The sequence below is a fragment of the Oryctolagus cuniculus genome, chromosome 21, assembly GCF_964237555.1.
Source record: "Oryctolagus cuniculus chromosome 21, mOryCun1.1, whole genome shotgun sequence".
Lineage (NCBI taxonomy): Eukaryota > Metazoa > Chordata > Mammalia > Lagomorpha > Leporidae > Oryctolagus > Oryctolagus cuniculus.
Window position 1 is genome coordinate 1083146 of NC_091452.1, and position 21935 is coordinate 1105080.

General features: G+C 64.3%; 1 protein-coding gene across 2 annotated transcripts in view; it reads left to right on the forward strand.

Moving 5' to 3' along the window:
- Positions 1-2950: 2950 nt before the first annotated feature.
- GALNT9 (polypeptide N-acetylgalactosaminyltransferase 9) overlaps positions 2951-21935 on the forward strand; it is a 51319-nt gene continuing 32334 nt past the window's right edge. The window contains exons 1-2 of one of the 2 annotated variants that reach the window (XR_011385287.1): positions 2951-3382; positions 21523-21703. Coding sequence is in view for 1 of the 2 variants with exons in the window: in XM_070066266.1 (XP_069922367.1) it covers positions 3142-3382; positions 21523-21703 (422 nt within the window). In the remaining variant the exon portion in view is untranslated. The remainder of the gene's footprint in view (positions 3383-21522; positions 21704-21935) is intronic. The other variant, XM_070066266.1, reaches the window with a different exon arrangement.

Sequence of the window (21935 nt, forward strand, 5' to 3'; positions counted from 1 at the left end):
GAAGCCCCTGCACAATCGCTGTCAATAAACAGTAAAAGTGCTGGATGTGTCTCCGAGCGACGGTGCTGTCTGGGCACATACGTGCACACACAGGTACACACACGTGCAGCACCTCGTGGTCTGTGCTCACTCTCACTGTCTCAGTTTCCTCACACAGACAGCCAGGTGAGCCCGTCTGCCCCCTCGCCGCCACGGGTGCTGCTGGATCCCACACGGAGCCTGCGGTGCCCTCGGCGTGTGACTGCACACGCAGTTCACCCAGAACAGCCTGGCGTGCCTGCAACTTGCTGCACGAGACTCCTGGGGGGGGGGGGGCAAAACAGGCTCCCAGCCTGCACTTCGACAACAACCGACACGGGCGGCGCCCGCAGCAGCCTGGCCACGGGCCTCGCAGACGGGCTCCCCTGAACTTCTTGAGACAAATGTCCTGGGAGAGAGAAAATAGGGCGCCCCCACACACGGAGGGTGGCTCCCAGCTCCCTCCAGTGTCCCCCGAGAGGCAGGGAACCTCTGCACGGCCTGGCACACGTCCGGAGAAGAGGGCACGGGTCCAGAGTCCCGCGTCGACACACACGCTCTCACAGCACACATGCGCTCTCACACACGTGTTCTCATGTGCACGTGTTCTCACGATACAATTCTCTCACAGTGTGCTCTCACACATGTGTTCTCTCACATGTGTCCATGCACACTCACATGTGTGTTCTCACACGCATTCAAATGCATACGTGGCCTCATGTGTTTCTCGTATGCACATGTACCCAACACATCCTCACATGTGTTCATACACATGTTCTCATACACACATATTCTCACAATATACATTCTTTCACACACATGCATGCCCTCACATGTGTTCCCGCACACATGATCTGGTACACACATTCTGACACATGCTTACACACACGTTCACACACATGCACAGCCTCATCCACACAGATTTGCATACACATGTTGTAATACACACACACTCATTCATATTCACACACACCCCAACAGGCACCCAACAACATAAGCATACACAACATTCAGGCACATGGACATACGGGCACACACACCTAGGGATACACACACATGCACACACAGATACATACACAGACATGAGCACACACACATAAGACCACATGCACATAGTGTGCCCACACCATGACAAGACGTATGCACATACATGCACACACAGGTACACACACGTGCAGAGCCAAGAGCTTCGATGTCCCAGGGCCCGTCTCACTCACCTCTGCACCAAGGGGGCCCAGTCACGTCCACCACTGGCTGCTGCAGTGTTTGCTGGGTGCTGCTGTCTCAGACGCTGCTCCTGGCACTGGGAGCACAGAGGCCCCGGCCGTCAGAGGCCCTGCTCTGCGGGTCAAGGCTGCCCGCGCCGTCAGAGGCCCCTGCTCTGCGGGTCAAGGCTGCCCGCGCCGTCAGAGGCCCCTGCTCTGGGGTCAAGGCTGCCCCCGGCCACCCCACAGAGGCCCCTGCTCTGCGGGTCAAGGCTGTCCCCGCCGACAGAGGCCCCTGCTCTGCGGGTCAAGGCTGTCTCCGCCGACAGAGGCCCCTGCTCTGAGGGTCAAGGCTGCCCCCGCCGACAGAGGCCCCTGCTCTGCGGGTCAAGGCTGTCCCCGCCGACAGAGGCCCCTGCTCTGAGGGTCAAGGCTGCCCCCGCCGACAGAGGCCCCTGCTCTGCGGGTCAAGGCTGCCCCCGCTGACAGAGGCCCCTGCTCTGCGGGTCAAGGCTGCCCCCGGCCACCCCACAGAGGCCCCTGCTCTGGGGTCAAGGCTGCCCCCGGCCACCCCACAGAGGCCCCTGCTCTGCGGGTCAAGGCTGCCCCGGCCACCCCACAGAGGCCCCTGCTCTGCGGTCAAGGCTGCCCGCGCCGACAGAGGCCCCTGCTCTGGGGTCAAGGCTGCCCCCGGCCACCCCACAGAGGCCCCTGCTCTGCGGGTCAAGGCTGTCCCCGCCGACAGAGGCCCTGCTCTGCGGGTCAAGGCTGCCCCGGCCACCCCACAGAGGCCCCTGCTCTGCGGGTCAAGGCTGCCCCCGCCGACAGAGGCCCCTGCTCTGCGGTCAAGGCTGCCCCCGGCCACCCCACAGAGGCCCCTGCTCTGCGGGTCAAGGCTGTCCCCGCCGACAGAGGCCCTGCTCTGCGGGTCAAGGCTGCCCCGGCCACCCCACAGAGGCCCCTGCTCTGCGGGTCAAGGCTGCCCCCGCCGACAGAGGCCCCTGCTCTGCGGTCAAGGCTGCCCCCGCCGACAGAGGCCCTGCTCTGAGGGTCAAGGCTGCCCCGGCCACCCCACGTTAGCGAAGCCCCTCTCCCCAGATTCCAGGGGACAGTGCCTCTGAAGTTGCAGGCTGCCCTCCTCCGCTGCTGCACTTGGAGAGCCAGCGGCTCGTTCAGCGGGGTTCGGGGAACAGGGGTGAGGGGGTGGTTTCCACTCCAGCCTCACCCCTGTACGCCGAGGGGAGGACTCTAGGCTGCAGGTAGCTCCTCCCCTGCCTGTGCGCGCCCCTTAGTCCCAGGAAGCTCCGCCCTACACATGCCGACCCCAGCTCTGACCTGGGGTTCCCCGGAGGCCCCGGCGCCCCCTGGGCGGAGTTTGGGGTTCCTAGCACAGCAGGGGCCTCGGGAGCCCGGGTGTTACGTGGGGAGATGTGCCCGCCTCCCGGTATGCCGATGTCCTTGGCCTGGGCGACCACGCCCCCCGGGAACCTGGGCGTCCTGGCGGTGGGTGGGCGGGGACGGGGCGGACCAGGCGGGGGCCGGCGGGAGGACCCGGCGCGGCGCCTGCCGTGAGAAGGGCGGGGGCGGGAAGCACCGGGCGGGCGGGGCGCGCCGGGCGGGGGCGGGGCGGACCGGGCGCGGGGACTGCGCGCGGCCGGATGGAGGCCGCGTCACTGCGCACCGGCGCGGCGGTCGCGGGGCGGGCAGGAGCGGGCGCAGCCGCGGCGCCCCGCTCCCCGCTCCCGGCCGCGCCCTCCGCCGGCGATGCCCGCCGGCCCCCGCACCCGCAGCCCCGGGCAGTCCCTGCGCACGGGGACGCGGGGCGCGCGCGGCGGTGCTGAAGGGACAGCGCCCTGCGCGCGCGGGCGGCGCGCGGTCCCCAGGCGGCGGGCCGGGCCGCCGGGGATGCCTCGCGCCCATGGCGGTGGCCAGGCGGATCCAAACTTTGCTGGCCGTGAACATCCTGGTCTTCGTGGGCATCGTGCTCTTCTCTGCCTACTGCCGGCTGCAAGACCGTGGCGGGCGGCGGGCGCAGCTCGTGCGCGGCACCGACCGCAGGGCGCGCAGCCGGATCGCTGGGGCGGGCGCGGGCACTGACCGCGAGGCCATCCTGCGGCGCCTGGGACACCTGGAGGAGGTGGTCTACAACCAGCTCAACGGTGAGGGCCGTGGTGCGTCGGGGCGGGCGGGCCGAGAGGTGCAGGGCCGGAGGCTGCCTCCGCACCCCTTGGGGAAACTGGAATGGGCGTTGGAAGGGAACTGGGCCTTTTGCGGACCCGATGGCCGCTCCCTCCTTTTGCTCACCCCAGGTACACTGGAGAGGGGCCGCTGGCCCCTCCCCAGACCACAGAGACTCCAACTTAATCCCGGGAGAACTTGGGAGAACTTCTGAGGAGGTCCCCAGGGTCTGCTTGGAAGGGGGCCAAGGTGCACTGGGAGCCGGGGGGGGGGGTGGGGGTGCTTAGTTGGGCCCAATGCTGAGCTACTGTTGTTGCGTTTCACGGGTGCTGTGACCCCTGACCCCTGGCCTACACAGCCTCCCAGGGTGCGCAGGGCTCTGGTGCTGGGAGGTTCTGTTGGGGAGATGCGTGGAGGATGCGTGGGTGGGGGGCTCCAGGTTCCAGCAGGGCTTGGCAGGAAGTGGGCGCCCGCGTGGACGCAGGTCCTGGGAGTCACCTGCTGGAGCCCTGCAGACCCCGAGCCTGCCCCCTGGGGGTCTCGGCAGGGCAGCCTTGGTCCCGCAGGCCGGAGCCCATGGGCAGCTGGTGAGAGCGGCACTTTTCCAGCTGGGCTGCTCAGTGTGGAGGCGGGGAGGGAGAAGTCGTGCGCCTGCACGATCGGTCGGCTCGTGGCTCTGCTGCTGTGCCGGCAGCTCAGCGAGCCTGCTCCAGCAAGAGTCGGAAACAGGCTCGAGGAGGAGGTGTCGGGGGGGGGGGGGGTGCTCTGTCTGCTGCCCGGCCCGGCCTGCGGTGCGCCTGGCTTCCTGGCCGGGACCGGAGGCGCAGGTGAGGGATCCCCTGAGCCTCTGTCTGAACGCGGCCTGCCTCCCCCGCAGGGAGCGGACATCATGTCCTCTGCACCCCAGCAGCTTCTCCTGGCTGCAGAGCCCAGGGGCTCCCGGAGCCGCCCCCGCGCTCTGAGCTTTCCCACCCAGCCTAGGCTGGGAGAGAAGTTCTGTTCACGTGCGTGGTCCGTCTCAGCCTGGGCGGTGCCGGCCAGCAGCACAGCTCCTGGAAGTGCACTTGCGGGTGCTGTGGTCTGTTTTCTGGGGAGAGCCGGAGGGTTACGTAAAACACGGGCAGCGCTGGGTTGTGTAACGCCAAGCCGGCCAGCTCGGGCCGCGCCACCCCCTCCTCGGCCCCCAAGGTGAGAAGCAGCCGGCAGTCTGGGAGGCTGAAGAAGCCAGGGGCATCTACCAACCTTGCCGACCCTCACGGGGACCCTGGAGTGGGGGCGTGGTCCCTCCCCCAGCCGCCGCCTTCTCTCCCTGCCTCCTCCTTGCCTTCCTTGTCTCCTCCCCAAATCCCTTCCTTTTCCTCCTCCCGTTTCCCTCCCTGCCCCACCTCTCCTTCCTGTCTGTCTCTCCGTGTCCCTCTGTCTCTGTTCTTGACTCTGTCGTTCTTTGTCTCTCTCTCTCTCTCCCTCTCTCTCTCTCTTCCTCTCTCTCCCCCTCTCTCTCTCTCTCTTCCTCTCTCTCTCTTGCCCTCTCTCTTTCTCCCTCCCTCTCTCTCTCTCGCCCTCTTTGGATGAGGCTGTGTTACTTTTTCTCTGAGGGCCATGAGCCTGGTGCAAGGTCTGAACCCAACAATCATTCACCACGTGTTCCAGGAACTGACAGGAGTCGCCAACATCTGACGCCCATCCCAGGGGGTCCCTGTAGAGGGGGCAGCATGGCAGGGGCTTGAGGCCCTTTGGAAACAGTCCTAGACTCTCCCAGTTTGGAGTCCATTCTCCGTGTTAAAGGTGTGAGGAAATCCGAGAGAGCTTCCTGGGGGAGGAAGCCTGCTCTTTTTGTCATGGCTTTTTCCATTTTAGGCCCAGAATTGTGAGAGAGATTCCTGCAGGTTTCTACCCAGAGCTAACTGACCGACAGCCCTGGTTTATGGCCCGCACTTCCTGCCCTGACTGCTTCCTGGGGGTCTCCCCTGGCTTGGAAGAGGCTGGCAGGCAGGAAGGAGGGTCCTGGGGGCAGAGAGGCTGTGCCCTCTTTTGTCCCCCCCCCCACCTTTATTCACTGGGGACATCTTGTTGACCTTGGCAAAGTGGGCCATGCAGAGTCGGATCCAGAGAACCCGGCTGAGAGCGTTCCCTAAGGAAACGCGGCGCAGCCACCTCTTACAGGGACGTGGGAGTCTGCTTCTGGATGCGGCGCTCAAGGCCAGAAGGAAATGTTCAGACAGCATCTCCGGAACATCTCAGGTCGCACGCAAAACACGGCTCTGGGCTTGTGCTTGCAGCTGGTGCAGGAAGTCTGCGCTCTGGGCTGAGAACCTCCACGCTCAGGGAAGCCAGAAGGCAGAGGCACGCCCCTGGCAGCCGCCCCGCACGGAGCCCAGCCCTGTGAGCCCCTGGTGGTTGCTGTGTGCCCGGGACAGGCAGGAGGCTGTGCTGGGGGTGGAGCTCTGGAGCCCGTCCCTGGGCTGTGGTTTGCAAGTCCAGAGTGCAGTGTGGCCATTCTCTGCAGTGGGCCCACTCCAGGCCATGTCCACACAGCCAAAGGCGCAGGCTGGTGGCGTGCAGGGAGAAGCCGGAACAAGCGGTGACGACGGGCCCAGGGCGTCAGGAAGTTGGGGGCGGCCCAGGAAGGGCACTGCGTCAGGTGGCTGCGTTTCTGCCTTGGTTCAAAGCGTCAGTTAAAACAGCAGAAGGTCCTGTGGTGGACACAGGTGCCGACCAGAGATGGGGCTGGGGGTGTGCCGGCCCCATGCCCACCTCTGTGGAGCTGACTCAGCACCCTTGGGGTCAGAAATCCACCCCCCTTACCCTGGCTCTCCTGTCTGTGCGACCCCTGCCCTGTGACCCCGAGGGCAGCTTTTGTCCATGCTGATGGCGCCCAAGGCCCGTGGCATGCCGTGTGCACAGGCCCTGCCCTACATGTGCCAACTTCTCGTTTTTTCTTAAATGAATGTATTTTAAGAGACCACTGCTGGCTGGCGCTGCGGCTCACTAGGCTAATCCTCCGCCTGTGGCGCCGGCACACCGGGTTCTAGTCCCGCTTGGGGCGCCGGTTCTGTCCCGGTTGCTCCTCTTCCAGTCCAGCTCTCTGCTATGGCCCGGAAGGGCAGTGAGGTTTGGCCCAAGTACTTGGGCCCTGCACCCGCATGGGAGACCAGGAGAAGCACCTGGCTCCTGGCTTCGGATCGGCGCAGCGCCTGTTGTAGCAGCCATTTGGGAGGTGAACCAATGGAAGGAAGACCTTTCCCTCTCTCTCTCTCTCTCTTACTGACTCTGCCTGTTGAGAGAGAGAGAGAGAGAGAGAGAGAGACAGACCATGGACAGAATGTGGGAAAACAAGGGATGGGGAGCAGAGTCACGGCCCCCAGACCTCTGCTTTCTCTGCTGAAAGGGAGCGCGGCGGGGGTGCGGACACAACACAGAAGGCGTCCGGGGAGCAGGGCCGGCAGCAGGTTCTCTGGCCAGCTGGACCCGCCGGGATCCCAGCCAGCTCTGGGAGGGGAGGGAGGCGCCAGGGCACCGATCTAGGTAAGATGCTACCTTCAGCGAGGCTGACCTGGGGGAGCCGCCAGCTGCCCCACTGGCCAGGAGGGGAGGCTGGCGGCCCAAGCCCTTCCCTCTGCTAACATCCACTTGTCAGGGTGCACAGTGTGAGCGCGTCGTGTCCACCTGGCACAGGGTGGGCGTCCATCAGTGCTGCGGGGATGAGTGGGGGAGGGCACGAGGATGGGGGCCCTGAGGAGGGGCGTGAGGAGGGGGGCCCTGGGGAGGGGCGTGAGGAGGGGGGCCCTGGGGAGGGGGGTGAGGAGGGGGGCCCTGAGGAGGGGGTGTGAGGTTGGAGGGGCCCTGAGGAGGGGGCGTGAGGTTGGAGGGGCCCTGGGGAGGGGCATGAGGAGGGGGGCTCTGAGGAGGGGGTGTGAGGTTGGGGGGCTCTGAGGAGGGGGGTGTGAGGTTGGGGGGCTCTGAGGAGGGGCATGAGGAGGGGGGCTCTGAGGAGGGGGTGTGAGGAGGGGGGCTCTGAGGAGGGGGTGTGAGGTTGGGGGGCTCTGAGGAGGGGGTGTGAGGAGGGGGGCTCTGAGGAGGGGGGTGTGAGGTTGGGGGGCTCTGAGGAGGGGGGTGAGGAGGGGGGCTCTGAGGAGGGGGTGTGAGGTTGGGGGGGCTCTGAGGAGGGGGTGTGAGGTTGGGGGGCTCTGAGGAGGGGCGTGAGGAGGGGGGCTCTGAGGAGGGGGTGTGAGGAGGGGGGCTCTGAGGAGGGGGTGTGAGGAGGGGGGCGGTGAGGAGGGGGGCTCTGAGGAGGGGGTGTGAGGAGGGGGGCGGTGAGGAGGGGGGCTCTGAGGAGGGGGGTGAGGAGGGGGGCTCTGAGGAGGGGCGTGAGGTTGGGGGGGCTCTGTGGAGGGGGTGTGAGGTTGGGGGGCCCTGAGGAGGGGGTGTGAGGAGGGGGGCCCTGGGGAGGGGGGTGAGGAGGGGGGCTCTGTGGAGGGGGTGTGAGGAGGGGGGCCCTGGGGAGGGGCGTGAGGAGGGGGGCTCTGAGGAGGGGCGTGAGGAGGGGGCCCTGGGGAGGGGCGTGAGGAGGGGGCCCTGGGGAGGGGGGTGTGAGGTTGGGGGGCCCTGAGGAGGGGGTGTGAGGAGGGGGGCCCTGGGGAGGGGGGTGAGGAGGGGGGCCCTGAGGAGGGGGTGTGAGGAGGGGGGCCCTGGGGAGGGGCGTGAGGAGGGGGGCTCTGAGGAGGGGCGTGAGGAGGGGGCCCTGGGGAGGGGCGTGAGGAGGGGGCCCTGGGGAGGGGGGTGTGAGGTTGGAGGGGCCCTGGGGAGGGGGGTGTGAGGTTGGGGGGCCCTGAGGAGGGGGGTGAGGAGGGGGGCTCTGAGGAGGGGGTGTGAGGTTGGGGGGGCTCTGAGGAGGGGGGTGAGAAGGGGGGCTCTGAGGAGGGGCGTGAGGTTGGGGGGGCTCTGTGGAGGGGGTGTGAGGTTGGGGGGCTCTGAGGAGGGGGTGTGAGGTTGGAGGGGCCCTCAGGAGGGGCGTGAGGAGGGGGGCTCTGAGGAGGGTGCGCAGGACCCCGGTCCTCAGAGGGGCTTCAGTGTGTCTGCGAATCCGCAGCCCCAAGCCCTAGGTGGAGTGCGGTTAGGGGGAGCTCCTGTCAGAACCGCGGGCTGTCTGTCCCTGGAAGGAGTTTCCCCCCGGAAACGACAGAACACGGCCCCTCGATTCTGGGTCCCCCAGGGACGCCGCGCAGGGCCTCCGAGGCTCAGGCGGGCTTGCTGGGCCTCTGGTGCTGGTGCGGAGGCGCAGGTGCCTTTGTGGGGGGATGTGGGAGGGGACGCCGGGGGCTCCGTGGGAGGGGCAGTGAGTGGTCACCCCGGTGCTCACCTGGCCACCGCCTGCTGTCCACACGGGTCTGAACACCCTGCTGTGTCGCTGGCAGGAGGGACTTCCTAGGTGGGCTCGAAGCCACGTAAGAGCTGCAGACCCCACGGCCGACTGGAGTGCACAAGGCAGGCAGGCACCCGGAGGCATTCCCCAGCCCTCGCTTGCCTCCTCCTCCAGGAAGCAGTCCAGGACTGCTCTCCCACTTCAGTCCTTGCAGGCCAGCAGATCCGAGTCTAGTCCTTGCTGCCCCACATCCGGGAGTCCAGGGGGTGTGGTTAGCCCTCCTGGGAGCATTCCTGGGGACTCTGATGAAACCGCGGGAGCTGCTCTGCCAAGGTCTGACCTGAGGCACCAGTGGAGACAAGGGGGGGCACGGGGGCGGGGCCAGCAGGTGCACAGAGCACCCAGAGCCGCAGGGTGTGAGGAGGGCGGGGCAGGCAACTGGTAGGGGGGCAGGGCCTGACAGTGCTCAGGGTTAGTTGCTAGGAAATTAAAACAAACAATTAAAAAAACAGTTACTACTGGGGAGACAGAGCCAGGCAGACAGAGTTTACACACTCCTCAAGTGCCCTGCAGCCTGAAGCGGGGAGCCAAGAACCCCGTTTGTGTCCCCCATGTGGGTGGCAGGCAGGGACCCAGTGACCTGCGCCGTTGCCCCTGCCTTCAGGGCCTGTATTCAGGAGAGGAGCCGGGAGCCAGAGGTGTGCCTGGGCTCCGGTGCGGCCAGTGGCGTCCTGGTGAGCGGCTCACCCGCCGGGCCCTGCGCCCGCCCCAGGAGGCCCTGTGGAAGGAGGCGGCACACGGGGTTCTGTGTCCTGGGACGCTGCATCTTGTCGGGGACAGCAGCGATGGTTGGTTTAGCTGGTTGGTGATGGCAGCAGTGATGGTGTTTGGTGATGGCGGTAATGGTGGTTGGTGACGGCAGTGATGGTGGTTGGTTTAGCTGGTTGATGACGATGGTGATGGTGGTTGGTTTAGCTGGTTGGTGATGGCAGCAGTGATGGTGTTTGGTGATGGCGGTAATGGTGGTTGGTGACGGCAGTGATGGTGGTTGGTTTAGCTGGTTGGTGACAGCGGCGATGGTGGTTGGTTTAGTTGGTTGGTGACAGCAGTGATGGTGTTTGGTGAAGGCAGTGATGCTGGTTGGTGACAGCGGTGATGGTGGTTGGTAACGGCGGTGATGGTGGTCAGTGATGGTGGTGATGGTGGTTGGTGATGGCGGCGATGGTGGTTGGTTTAGCTGGTCGGTGATGGCAGCAGTGATGGTTTAGTTGGTTGGTGACAGCAGTGATGGTGGTTGGTGAAGGCAGTGATGGTGGTTGGTGACGGCGGTGATGGTTGGTTTTAAAGCCACATCCAAGGTCTCACTTGCATCTGCCGGGACCCGGATGAGCTTGTGGCAGAGGGCGGTGCTGTGATTGGCACAAGGGAAAACCAAGACTCCAGGCAGCCTGAGAACCGGGCAGTGCCCACTCTGGGTGCTGGGCAGGCCCTGTGGTGAGGAGGGCACTGGGCAGGCTCCAGCCTCCAGCACCTGCCAGGTGCCAGCAGTGCCCTCCTCGTGGTTCTGACACCAGAAAGGTGGCGGGGGTGAGACCCCGCTATCGTCAAGCTCTGTGTCCCCTGCCTGGGAGCCGTCCCAGTGGGCGGTCCCGGGCGTCCCGGACCTGCGGGCGGAGGGGGCACTGACCCGAGGAGTCTCGTGGGTCCCAGGAGTTAGCATGGGAGAAGCCTGACTCCTCCTCTTGGTCTGCCCCCAGCTTGGGCTGAGGGGGCGTCCAGGGAGCCCCCACAGTGCTGGAGCCACGTCACCGCCTGGGTGCCTCACCCTTCCCTCCTCTCCAGCGGCACGGCCGGCCCACACTCAGCCTCTGGGCTCCGGCCCCTCCCCCGGCCACTGCCTCCCTTTGAGGGGAAGGGGCCCCTCCCCACGCCAGGGGTTGGCTTTAGTGGCTACATGTTGTTTTCATCCTCTGTTTACTGACTTCTGGACAAACGATTCAGGTTTCCATTTTCATAGCGATACATGGCTTACTTAAGAAACGAATTCATTTAGCTCACAAGAGGAGTCAGTCTGGAGGAACCATCAGGTCCCGTGCGTCCAAGCAGTCTCAGGGCCCCACAGGAGGGAATCAGGACAGCGCGTGTTTGGACGCCCGTGGGCGTTGGTGGCAACCCTGGTTCCTCCTGAGGTGACTGATGGCCGGCACATGGTGCCGGCACAGGTGCCTCCCGTGTCCCCTGGAAAGCAAGTGACAAACTGGAATGCGCGCCAGGGTCCCCCAGAGGCACAGATCCCTAGGGTGTGAGGCCGGCGGTGGGCTTGGCCCCCACTGCTGTGCTGGCCGCACCGTCCCGGGGCCCGCTGGCTGCAAGCTGGGGAGCCAGGAGAGCCGGGGGTGACTCGCAGCCCGGGCAGCGGCCCCGAGGACCCGGACGCCCGGCCTGAGGGCAGGAGAGGTTGGGAAATGCCCTCGGCTCCTGCCCTGCACGAAGGGCACCTGCCCACCACGGAGGGGCCCACGGATCCAGACACTGATCTCACCACAGGCAGCCCAGACACACCCAGGAACCACGGTCCCAGTGCCCTGGGCACACCGCAGCCCAGCCACGTGGGCGCACAGATCAGCCCCACTGCTGGCCTAGCGCAGCCATGCGGACAGCCAGGTGCCCACACGCCTCGGGGGCCCGCACCCTGCTCCTGCTCTTCTCCCCCGGGAGCTCACAGGAAGGCGTGTCCTCAGGGCCGTTAGCTGGGGAAGGCAGGCCAGAGGGTCACCGGCTCTGACCCTCATCTAGGGAGTGCAGCCTGGACCCAGCTGAGTGGTGGGAACGGATCGTTCTTGCATGGACATGGCGTGTGGCCTCTCAGTGACCGCCACGGCCACAAGGGAGGTGCTGCCACCCTCAGGCACACAGTGGGGAAACTGAGGCACGTGACATGCTGTGTTTCTCTGAGGGCAGGGCAGGTGAAGGTGGGACATGGATCTGGGTGTGGCTGCAGCGTCCAAGCACGGCCGCTCGGTTGGCTGGGTCAGTGCTGTCACACTTTGTCTGGGATGGGCAGGGGAGTGGGGGACAGGAGCTGGACCGGGGAAACGGGGCCGGCATTGTGGCGTAGTGGATGGTTAAGTTGCCGGCTGCTTCACTGCCAGAAGATGGCCCAAGTGCTGGGGCCCCCGCACCCACATGGGAGACCCAGATGAAGCTCCTGGCTCCTGGCTCCTGGCTTCAGCCTGGCTCAGCCCTGACTGTTGTGGACATCTGGGGAGTGAACCAGTGGGTGGAAATTCTCTCTCCTGTCTCTGTCTCTGTCTCTCTCTAACTGCCTTTTATTTTTTTTAAAGATTTATTTATTTATTTGAAAGTCAGAGTTACACAGAGAGAAGAGAGCCAGAGAGAGAGAGAGAGAGAGAGGTCTTCCATCTGATGGTTCACTCCCCAGAAGATGGCGCAACGGCCAGAGCTGTGCCGACCTGAAGCCAGGAGCCAGGAGCCAGGAGCTTCTTCCTGGTCTCCCACATGGGTGCAGGGACCCAAGGACTTGGGCCATCTTCTACTGCTTTCCCAGGCCACAGCAGAGAGCTGGACAGGAAGTGGAGCAGCCAGGTCTCGAACTGGCGCCATGAGGGATGCCGGCACTTCAGGCCAGGGCGTTAACCCATTGTGCCACAGTGCCGGCCCCTCTAACTGCCTTTTAAATAAATAAATCATTTTAAAGCTTATTTTATTTATTTGAAAAGCACGGTTACAAAGAGAGAGGGAGAGCCATAGGCAGAGAGAGTTCTTCTATCCACTGGTTCACTCCCCAAAAGGCTGCAATGGCCAAGGCTGGGCCAGGCGCCGGCCAGGAGCCAGGAGTTCCCTCCGGGTCTCACACATGGGTGCAGGGACCCACATGCTTGGGCCATCTTCTGCTGCTTTCCCAGGTGCACTCGCAGGAAGCTGGACAGGAAGTGGAGCAGCCGATACTCAAACTGGCACCCACATGGGATGCTGGTGCTGCCGGCCACGGCTTAACCCATTGCTCCCTAGCGCTGGCCCCTAAATAAATGAATCTGAAAGCAAAACAGAAGCTGTGCCTCTGTCGTCCCTCCTGGGGACCCTCTGTAGCTGACCAGGAGGACTCCTGAGGGCGGGGCCTTGCCCCACTCCTGGGCCTGGAGTGGTTCCTGAGTTCCCCCGTCTGTGGCCCCCGCAGCTGGGCGGGGCCCCGAGGCAGGCGTTTCTGGGGCAGTCGGGGCCGGGATGAGCAAGAACTGAGCCGCGAGGAAAGAGCCTGGGCGGCTGTGGGAAGGACAGGGCCTGATGGCTCCGAGCCCTCCTGTGCTCACTGCTGTGTGCAGCAGGCCATGGCCGCCGGGCCCTGCAGAGTGAAAGGGGCGGGACAGTTTCCGGGTGTGTCCAGCCAAGCTTACAAGCCTGGCCAAGGCCCCACAGGTCCTTGCGTTTGCTGGATGCAGTGCTGTGGAGGGCGGCTTACCGAGTGCTGCGCTGGCCTGAGAGGGAGAAAGAGCACACGTGACAGGATGCCGTCCCTAGGGTACCCGGCACACGTGACAGGATGCCGTCCCTAGGGTACCCGGCACACGTGACAGGATGCCGTCCCTAGGGTATCCGGTACACGTGACAGGATGCCGTCCCTAGGGTACCCGGCACACGTGACAGGATGCCGTCCCTAGGGTACCCCGGCACACGTGACAGGATGCCGTCCCTAGGGTACCCAGCACACGTGACAGGATGCCGTCCCTAGGGTACCCGGCACACGTGACAGGATGCCGTCCCTAGGGTACCCAGCACACGTGACTTGATGCTGTCCCTAGGGTACCCAGCACACGTGACAGGATGCCGTCCCTAGGGTACCCGGCACACGTGACAGGATGCCGTCCCTAGGGTACCCGGCACACGTGACAGGATGCCGTCCCTAGGGTACCCACCACACGTGACAGGATGCCCATCCCTAGGGTACCCGGCACACGTGACAGGATGCCGTCCCTAGGGTACCCAGCCCACATGACAGGATGCCGTCCCTAGGGTATCCTGGTACATGGGACAGGATGCTGTCCCTAGGGTACCCACCACACGTGACAGGATGCTGTCCCTATGGTATCTGGGCACACGTGACAGGATGCTGTCCCTATGGTATCTGGGCACACGTGACAGGATGCCGTCCCTAGGGTATCCTGGCACACGTGACAGGATGCCGTCCCTAGGGTACCCGGCACACGTGACAGGATGCCGTCCCTAGGGTATCTGTGATTCTCAGTTTGGCCCTCGCTGTCCGTCTTCTCTGTGTTGACAGCGTTGTAGTCAGGCCCCAGGGGGTCCTCGGGGACCTGCCTGTGACGGACTTAGCCTCTGAGTGTGGAGAGCGTGGGTGAAGTGGACACCATCGCAAAGGCTAGTGCCTCTCCTTTCGATGTCCACTTTGTTCTCACCCAAGCTCAGGCCAGGTGCGTCACACTGGCCAGACGGGACCTGACCCTGCCCTTGGGGACAGCGGCAGGGGTCAGGGCGGGGGCTGGCACGGGGGAGGACCCACCGTCCAAGCATCGGGGTCGCTGCTGCGTCAGCGTTCTGTGGTCTCTTGGCTCCCGTTCCCCGTGTCCCGTTTCCTCGTGCACCAGGTCACGCCCAGCTCTGTGCACTGGCCCTGTAACTGCAGGCATCACTGGGCGGGCAGGTGGGGTCTGGGGTCGCGTGCTCGGGAGGGGGCTGCCTCTGCTTCTCCCCTGGGGCCTGCGTGTGCAGCCGCTCCGAGGCCAAGGCCGGGCGGGGAGGGACTCAGGCTGGAGCCACACCTGCTCGCCCTGGGCCCTTGCGGCTTCACTCCCCACCTGCTCCTGGCGGGGCCGGGCCCCTGGTTCCTCCCAGCTGAGTCGCCTCTCACCGCCTCGCCGGCTCTGCCGCTTCTCACACGCTGGCACGGCTGTCTGACCTCCCAGCAGCCTCTGGGGCATGTGGACAGGTCTGACTGTCCCAGGCCACACCTGGTGCCACGTCCCCGTCTCGGGCAGCGTGTCCCCTGGGGCCGTCCTGAAGCGCCAGGCGTGGCTGGGCTGTGTGGTGGCCTCCCAGGGTGCCTTCCATTTGGGCTGCTTCCTCTCTCACAATATTGGCTTCAGCTGCTGTGACAGATGGAAGTCGGTGACTCAGAAATGCACTTCCTCCGAGTGGAGAAGCCACAGCTGCCCACGCGTCCTGTGCTGCGTGCTGGGAGCCGAGGGTCGGCCAAGTGGGAGGTGGGGCTCTCAGAGCGGCAGCGACGCCCTGGGCACGGCCAGCCGAGCCCCCCTCGGGTGGGGCTGACCCAGGGCTGGCGGCCTGGCCTCTCCTCCGCGATGTCCGCGTCCCCTGTGCTCCTGTGTTGCAGATGCCAGCTGGGGCGGGCACGAGATGCCACGGTGGCACACGTCCCGCAGCCCAGCCCCAGGGCAGGTGTTGGAGTCGGTGGTCGGGACCCACTGGGGACACCCACATCCCATATCAGAGCACCTGGCTTTGAATCCGGGCTTTGCTCCCAGGGCAACCTGGGAGACAGCAGGTAATGGCTCAAGTCCTTGGGCCCCTGCAACCCACATGGGAGACCCAGTTGGAGCTCCTGGCTCCTGGCTTTGGCCTGGCCCAGCCCTGGCCATGACAGGCATTTGGGGGCCAGCAGGTGAGAGCTCTGTCTGCCTTTCAAATACATAGAAATAAGTAAAATTTTACTAAAAAAAAAAAAAGAACCCAGCCCCCTTTGAGTTGCTCCTCCTGTCCTACCATGTGGACTTCAGTGTCATGGTCACAGGATGGCTGCTCCAGCTCCATGTATCAAGTCCTAGTTCCAGGCAGGCAAAGGGACTGTGGATGGGACACAAACCCACACGTCCCAGGGGCGTCTGTGCCTTTGCCCTGCAGCAGACCCCCTAGGTCTTCCTGTCCAGACCTCGGTCGGGGGCTGCATCTCGCAACAGTGTCAGCCCTGGGAGCCTAGTGTCTGAGCTGGTTAGCGCTCAGAGGTGGAGCAGAAGAGCAGCTGCCCTGTCCCCTCCCTCCTGTCCTGGTGTGCAAGGTGGCTGTGGTCACCGCAGACCGGGGGCTTCCAACAGCAGAATCCGTTCTCTCCCAGTCTGGAGACGGAGTCTGAGCTCAGCTGCTCCCCTGGGGTGCTCCGGGGGAGGGCCCCACCTTGTGCTCTCTGCTCCTGGGGGCTCCAGGGGTCTGGCTTGTGGCCGTGTCTTGTGGCCGTGTCGCTCATCTCGGCGTCAAACCCCCTGCACTGCCACGGCAGGACCTGGGAGCTTCTTTCAGCTCTCATCTTCCAGCCCCTCGGCCGCGGGGGCCGGGATGGGAGCCTCCCGACCTCTGGCTCCAGACCCGACCCCAACACCAACCAACAGCCACAGCCCGTCCTGCAGTCGCTAACAACGCCATCTTGTTACGTGCAAGTGAGGACCCCGTCTCCTGTGGTCTTCTCAGGACAGTCCGGGTGCACCCAGGGCTCCACGGACAGGGCCAGGTGGGGAGCAGGGTTGGGAAGAACACCCACAGGAGAGACCCACGCTGGGGGGGAGACAAGGTGTAGACACGCTGTTACTCACGGGGAAACCCCGCGCTCTCTGGGACTTGTAGACACAGCTGTCACTCACGGGGAGACCCCATGCTCTCTGGGATGTGTAGACATGGCTGTCACTCACAGGGAGACCCCGCGCACTCTGGGACACGGCTGTCATTCACAGGGAGACCCCGTGCTCTCTGGGACGTGTAGACACGGCTGTCACTCACGGGGAGACCCCGCGCTCTCTGGGATGTGTAGACATGGCTGTCACTCACAGTGAGACCCCGCGCACTCTGGGATGTGTAGACACGGCTGTCACTCACAGAGAGACCCCATGCTCTCTGGGACGTGTAGACATGGCTGTCACTCACAGGGAGACCCCATTCTAAGGGACGTGTAGACACGGCTGTCACTCACGGGGAGACCCCATTCTAAGGGACGTGTAGACACGGCTGTCACTCACGGGGAGACCCCACGCTCTCTGGGACACGGCTGTCATTCACAGGGAGACCCCGCGCTCTCTGGGACGTGTAGACACGGCTGTCACTCACAGGGAGACCCCATTCTAAGGGACGTGTAGACACGGCTGTCACTCACAGGGAGACCCCGTGCTCTCTGGGACATGCAGACACGGCTGTCACTCACGGGGAGACCCCACTCTAAGGGACGTGTAGACACGACTGTCACGGGGAGACCCCACGCTCTGGGACGTACAGACATGGCTGTCACTCACGGGGAGACGCCACGCTCTGGGACGTGTAGACATGGCTGTCACTCACGGGGAGACCCCACGCTCTGGGACATGCAGACACGGCTGTCACTCATGGGGAGACCCTGCACTCTCTGGGACATGCAGACATGGCTGTGCACTGAGACACAGCGCGTCCCCACAAACACCAGAGAGAGAGCTCGTAGGAGACTGTGTCCTCTCGCCACGGAACAGTGACGTGGAAATCAAAGCAGAAGGACAGTGTTTATGTATTTACAGAAACAGTCGTGTCTCTGAATCTCTTCATGGACTGAAGAGATGTGAAGTTGGACCTGGGAAAGTACTTGGACCAGACTGACAATGAAAGCAGGACACGTAAATTGGGAGTCCGGTTGGGTCTGTTTGTGGAGAGAACTCTTGTAGTTGATTACTGGAAAAGTAAAATCAAAATGAATTAGCACTGCGCCCCCTCGTGGCTTGAAGGGGAACAGCAGGGACCTCCTCACGCCTGGACCCCTCTCCAGGCTGGGAGCCGAACGCTGAACTGTCTGAGGCAGAGGGCTGGGCAGGGAGTCAGGCTGCGGGAGCAGAGCTTCTGCTCCCTGGGATGCGGGAGCCAGAGGGGAGCAAGAGGGGCCGCCAGGCTGTGGAGCTGGAGCTCAGCCTCGAGGGGCAGCGGTCCCAGGGTCCTGCGCTGTGTCCCCATCAAGGGGAGAGGTCGGAGGTGGGCTCCAGGAAACCTGCACCTGCTGGGAGGTTCCTTCAGGGCAGGGCCAGCTTCCCTGCCGGGCCCCGAGTGTCCCTGAGGGACCTCCCCACCTCGTCCCCCAGAACCGTCTGTGCCTTTGACCCCGGGGGCTGTGTTCCTGGGACACATGGAAGTGACGTGTGCCATGACAGAGTGATGTCAGGGCATGGGAGTTCATGCACCTGTTGTGCAGCACGTGGGCAAAGCCACGCCCAAACCCACTGCTGGGCCCACAGCGTTGCAGAGATGGGGCCGGACCCTCGCCTCCTGCTCCTGGGTGAACCCCTGCTCCTGAAGCCAGGGGCTCCGTGGGAGCACTGTCCCCATCCTGCCAGCCCTGCTTCCCTGCCTGCGGCGAGCGCCTTTGGGGTCACTGAAGTGTCAGTGGCCCCTCCAAGCCTGCTCCGAGACGTCCTGAAGTCGGCCGGCCCCTCAGCCTCCGTCATCGCGTCTGTTCCATGGGCTGGCAGAGCTCCTGGCCAGACGGTGGCTGTGGGGACAGGGGAGGCGCAGGCAGCGTGGAGCCGGCCTGAAGTCAGGGACCCCGGGCGCTGGCTCTGTTGGGTTCCTGCACGGCGATGCTCCAAGGCTGAGCTCATGCATACAAACTTCCGCGTCCCCCGAGCGGGGGCAGCAGCTCTGAGGAGGCCGGGCCTCCGGGCCAGCATGGTGCCCCCTTCTCTTTCCCGCGAGGGGCCCTGCTGCGTGCAGAATGGTCACGGACGCTGGGACAGACCACGGCGCCGCCCACCAAAGTGAGGAGAAATGGGAGGAGTTTTCTGACATTCAGCGGCCCAGGAGGTTTACGCGCCACACAGCCCTTCTGGAATATTCTTAGCACCTGGAGTGGATCCTCTCCAGCTCTGGAGCCCGGAGTCCAGAACCCAAGTGAGGCCAGGGCTGCGCTCACCGCAGGCTCCTTCCTGCCACTTGCAGCCCCTGGGGAGGCCGTGGGGCTGGGATCACACTGCCTGGTGCTGCACAGACTCCACATGTGGCTTGGGAGGACCTGCGTCGTAGGGCACAGAGAGCTCGCTGTGCACACGGCCCTGGAGAGCCCTCCGAGGGTGCACAGTGCACCAAGGGTGGACACCAGCAAGGAAGCAACACCTCCGACGGGGAGGGCAGGGCCGGCCCCTCACGCACTGGACTCGAGCCCCCACCCAGCAGCGAGGAGAGTCCCGGAAAGGAGGGAGGGGCTGTCCATGTCCTGAGGACCCCTTGGGGGTGGCGGCTGCAGGGCCCGGCTGTTAGGAGCGTCCTGGTTGCCTGGGCACAGCCTGGCTCTGGAGCCAGCAGCTGTGTGGCCTGAGCAGGTTGCCTGGCCTCTCTGTGCCTGCATTTCCTTCCCTGCCAACGTGAGCCGTGTGGCTGTGCCCGCCGGGTGCTGTGGGGGTGGGCGCCGAGCTCAGGCTCCGGGAACAGCGCTGTGAGCCTTGCAGAAAGCTGCAGAACCGAAGCCCAAAGCCGCGTAGTCTGAACTGACTGGCGCACCAGGAGCAGCGACAGGGAGGATTCTCCGTCAGCGGCACGAGTTTCATTAGCGGTAGAACGTGTCCTGGTCCTCGGCCCGCCGGGCGCCCAGCTCCACCGCGATTGGTGTTTGTGGGGTCGCACATGGCAGCTGTCGATGCCTCTCGCCTTAGAACCGGCTTGTGGACAGCCCGGTGGAAGGCCTCCGCGCAGCTGTTGCAGACACCCGTGGAAGGTGTCCAGGCGAGGGCTCAGCAAGGCCAGAGAGGCCGGGGGAGGGGCAGGTCTGCCCTGTGCCGTGGTGGGGAGGCACGGGGGGGGGGGGACATGCAGAAACAGCTTTCGGCGTGTGTGCTAAAGTCACAGAGGTAACCCCGAGGATACCTAAAACTGGCAACACAGCCAGGAAGTTCAAGGGCAGCCGGGAAGATGGACGCTGCACGTGCCACCCACCAGGAAGTCCCAGGAGCTGTGCCACACCCATCAGACAAGACCTGGATCCAGGAGCCCGGACATGGCCAGAGGGCGGCCACGGGAACTGGAGCCGGACACATCTCCCTGGAGGAGAGCACAAGGCTGTTAACCCTCACTGCTCGGGTTTCTGGGCGGCTGGCAACGTGTTACCTGTGCGAGTGGACAGGTCAGGCAGCGGATGTGGGGCAGCCACACTACAGGGCACAGCCCCCACTGCCCGGGCAGCGTCTGGGAGGCAGCTCCTGCCTGCAGCCTGGGAGCTGTCGGTGTTGGCCTCTGGGAGCCTTCTCTCTGTAGATACCGCCTGGCGAGGTGCGCACGTGCACACAGACACCCGACCGTGGCACGTGTGTGCACGACTGTGCGTGCCATTGCAGTATTGAAATACAAACTGGAAGTGGAGGAGGCTTGCTACACCGTCCAGGGCTGTGCCTGTCAGTCCTCCACAAATACCAACAATGCATCAGTCACCTACAGGTGGTACTGTGGGAAACATGGACGTCCTGGGCCCTGGTGATGCGGCTCCACGGGCAGGGTCCCCTGGGGCAGCACCTCCTGCACAGACCTCCTGCCTGGGTCCCTGGTGGGGTGGGCAGGTGTGGGGTAGCCTGCTCTGGGGAAACTCAGGGACGTGTGTCCGTCCCGCCTTCTTCTCGCTCCAGCCCCTGCCCCGACCCCGCGCTGGTCCCGGTTCCATCCGAGTCTCCTCTGTTCTCCTGGCACCACTGACCTCCAAGAACTGCCTGACCTGGCCCACCCAGGCGCCCACACCACCGCCCTGCGTGGGGCCCTGAGCCCGGGTCACCTGGGTCCCATGGCTCCTTCCTGGTCAGCAGCTCCTGCCCTGGGGTCCATCCTCGCCTCCTTGTCACACGATGCCCCGTGTGGGGCCCCTTCTGCCCAACTAATCCTGGCTGAGCCCTCGGAGGCACTCACTGTGCCCCTGGTCCTGCCTCGCCAGCACCTCGTCGGTGTGCGATTGGTTCAACTGGTGGTGACTGACAGGGCCAAGGGCTGGGATTTTTAAAAGGTGAATTTTCAAAAACTCCTTTGCAATTTTTGTTAAGAATCTGCATTTTTTTTTTGAATTTGAGTTACAGAAAGAGGCAGAGACACACAGAGAGAGGTCTTCGATCTGCTGGTTCACTCACTAAATGGCCTCAATGGTTGGAGCTGAGCTGATCTGGACCCAGGACCCCAAGAGCTTCTTCTGGGTCTCTCACATGAATGCAGAGGCCCAGGCACTTGGCCACCTTCTGCTGCTTTCCCAGGCCATAGCAGAGAGCTGGATTGGAAGTGGTGCAGCTGGGACTTGAACCGGTGCCCATGTGGGATGCCGGCACTGCAGGCTGCAGCTTTAACCCACTGTGCCACAGCGCTGGCCCCTCATTCCAGTTTTTGAGCCAGTGTCTTGTGGCATCGACAGAGTCTACGTTTGGGCAGTCTCAGACTTAGAGGCAGGGCCCATGGCACTGTCCCCAGTGGCGTCCCCCAGCCTCTCACTCTTTGTGACGCACCTGCTACAGGGTGACCCAGCATCAACACTCTGTGACTCTTGGTGGTCAAAACTGGCACCGGGGTCCTCTTGCGTTGCTCGTCCCATGGGGACAGCCCACTGCCCTGCAAGTCCCCGGCAACCCCTGACCTTCGGCTGGCTCCATCATTTTGCCTTTTGCAGAATGTCCCATCCCGCACGGACCTGTTGGGAGTTTGCTGCCGAGAGAAAGGTTTGCTAGGGAGCGAGGCCGTCCCAGGGGATAACTCAGGGGTGGGGCCTGCGGTCTGCCTGAGCTCTCTGTTTTCCTATCTCCCCTCCAGGCCTTGCCAAACCCATCGGTCTGGTGGAGGGGCCAGGCGGCCTGGGCCAGGGGGGCGTGGCCGCCACGCTCCGCACGGACAGCCAGGAGACAGACGTCAAGTACGAGGAGTACGGGTACAATGCCCAGCTCAGCGACCGCATCTCCCTGGACAGGACCATCCCCGACTACAGGCCCAAAAAGTGAGTGTGCCCTGGCGCCCCCCCCCAGGCCCCCAGCAAACCGCAGGCTCCTGAAGAAGAGAAAGGCCCCAAAACCGCCCTGGGGAGCCGCGCGCTGCCTGGGGCTCGCCCTGTGTCGAGTGCCTGAGTCTCTGCCTGCCTCGGGCCCTGTCTGTCTCCGTCTCTGACTGTCTCGGTCTTCCTGCCCATGTCTCTCTGTCTCTGACTCTGGTCTCTGCTGTCCCCGCGGGCC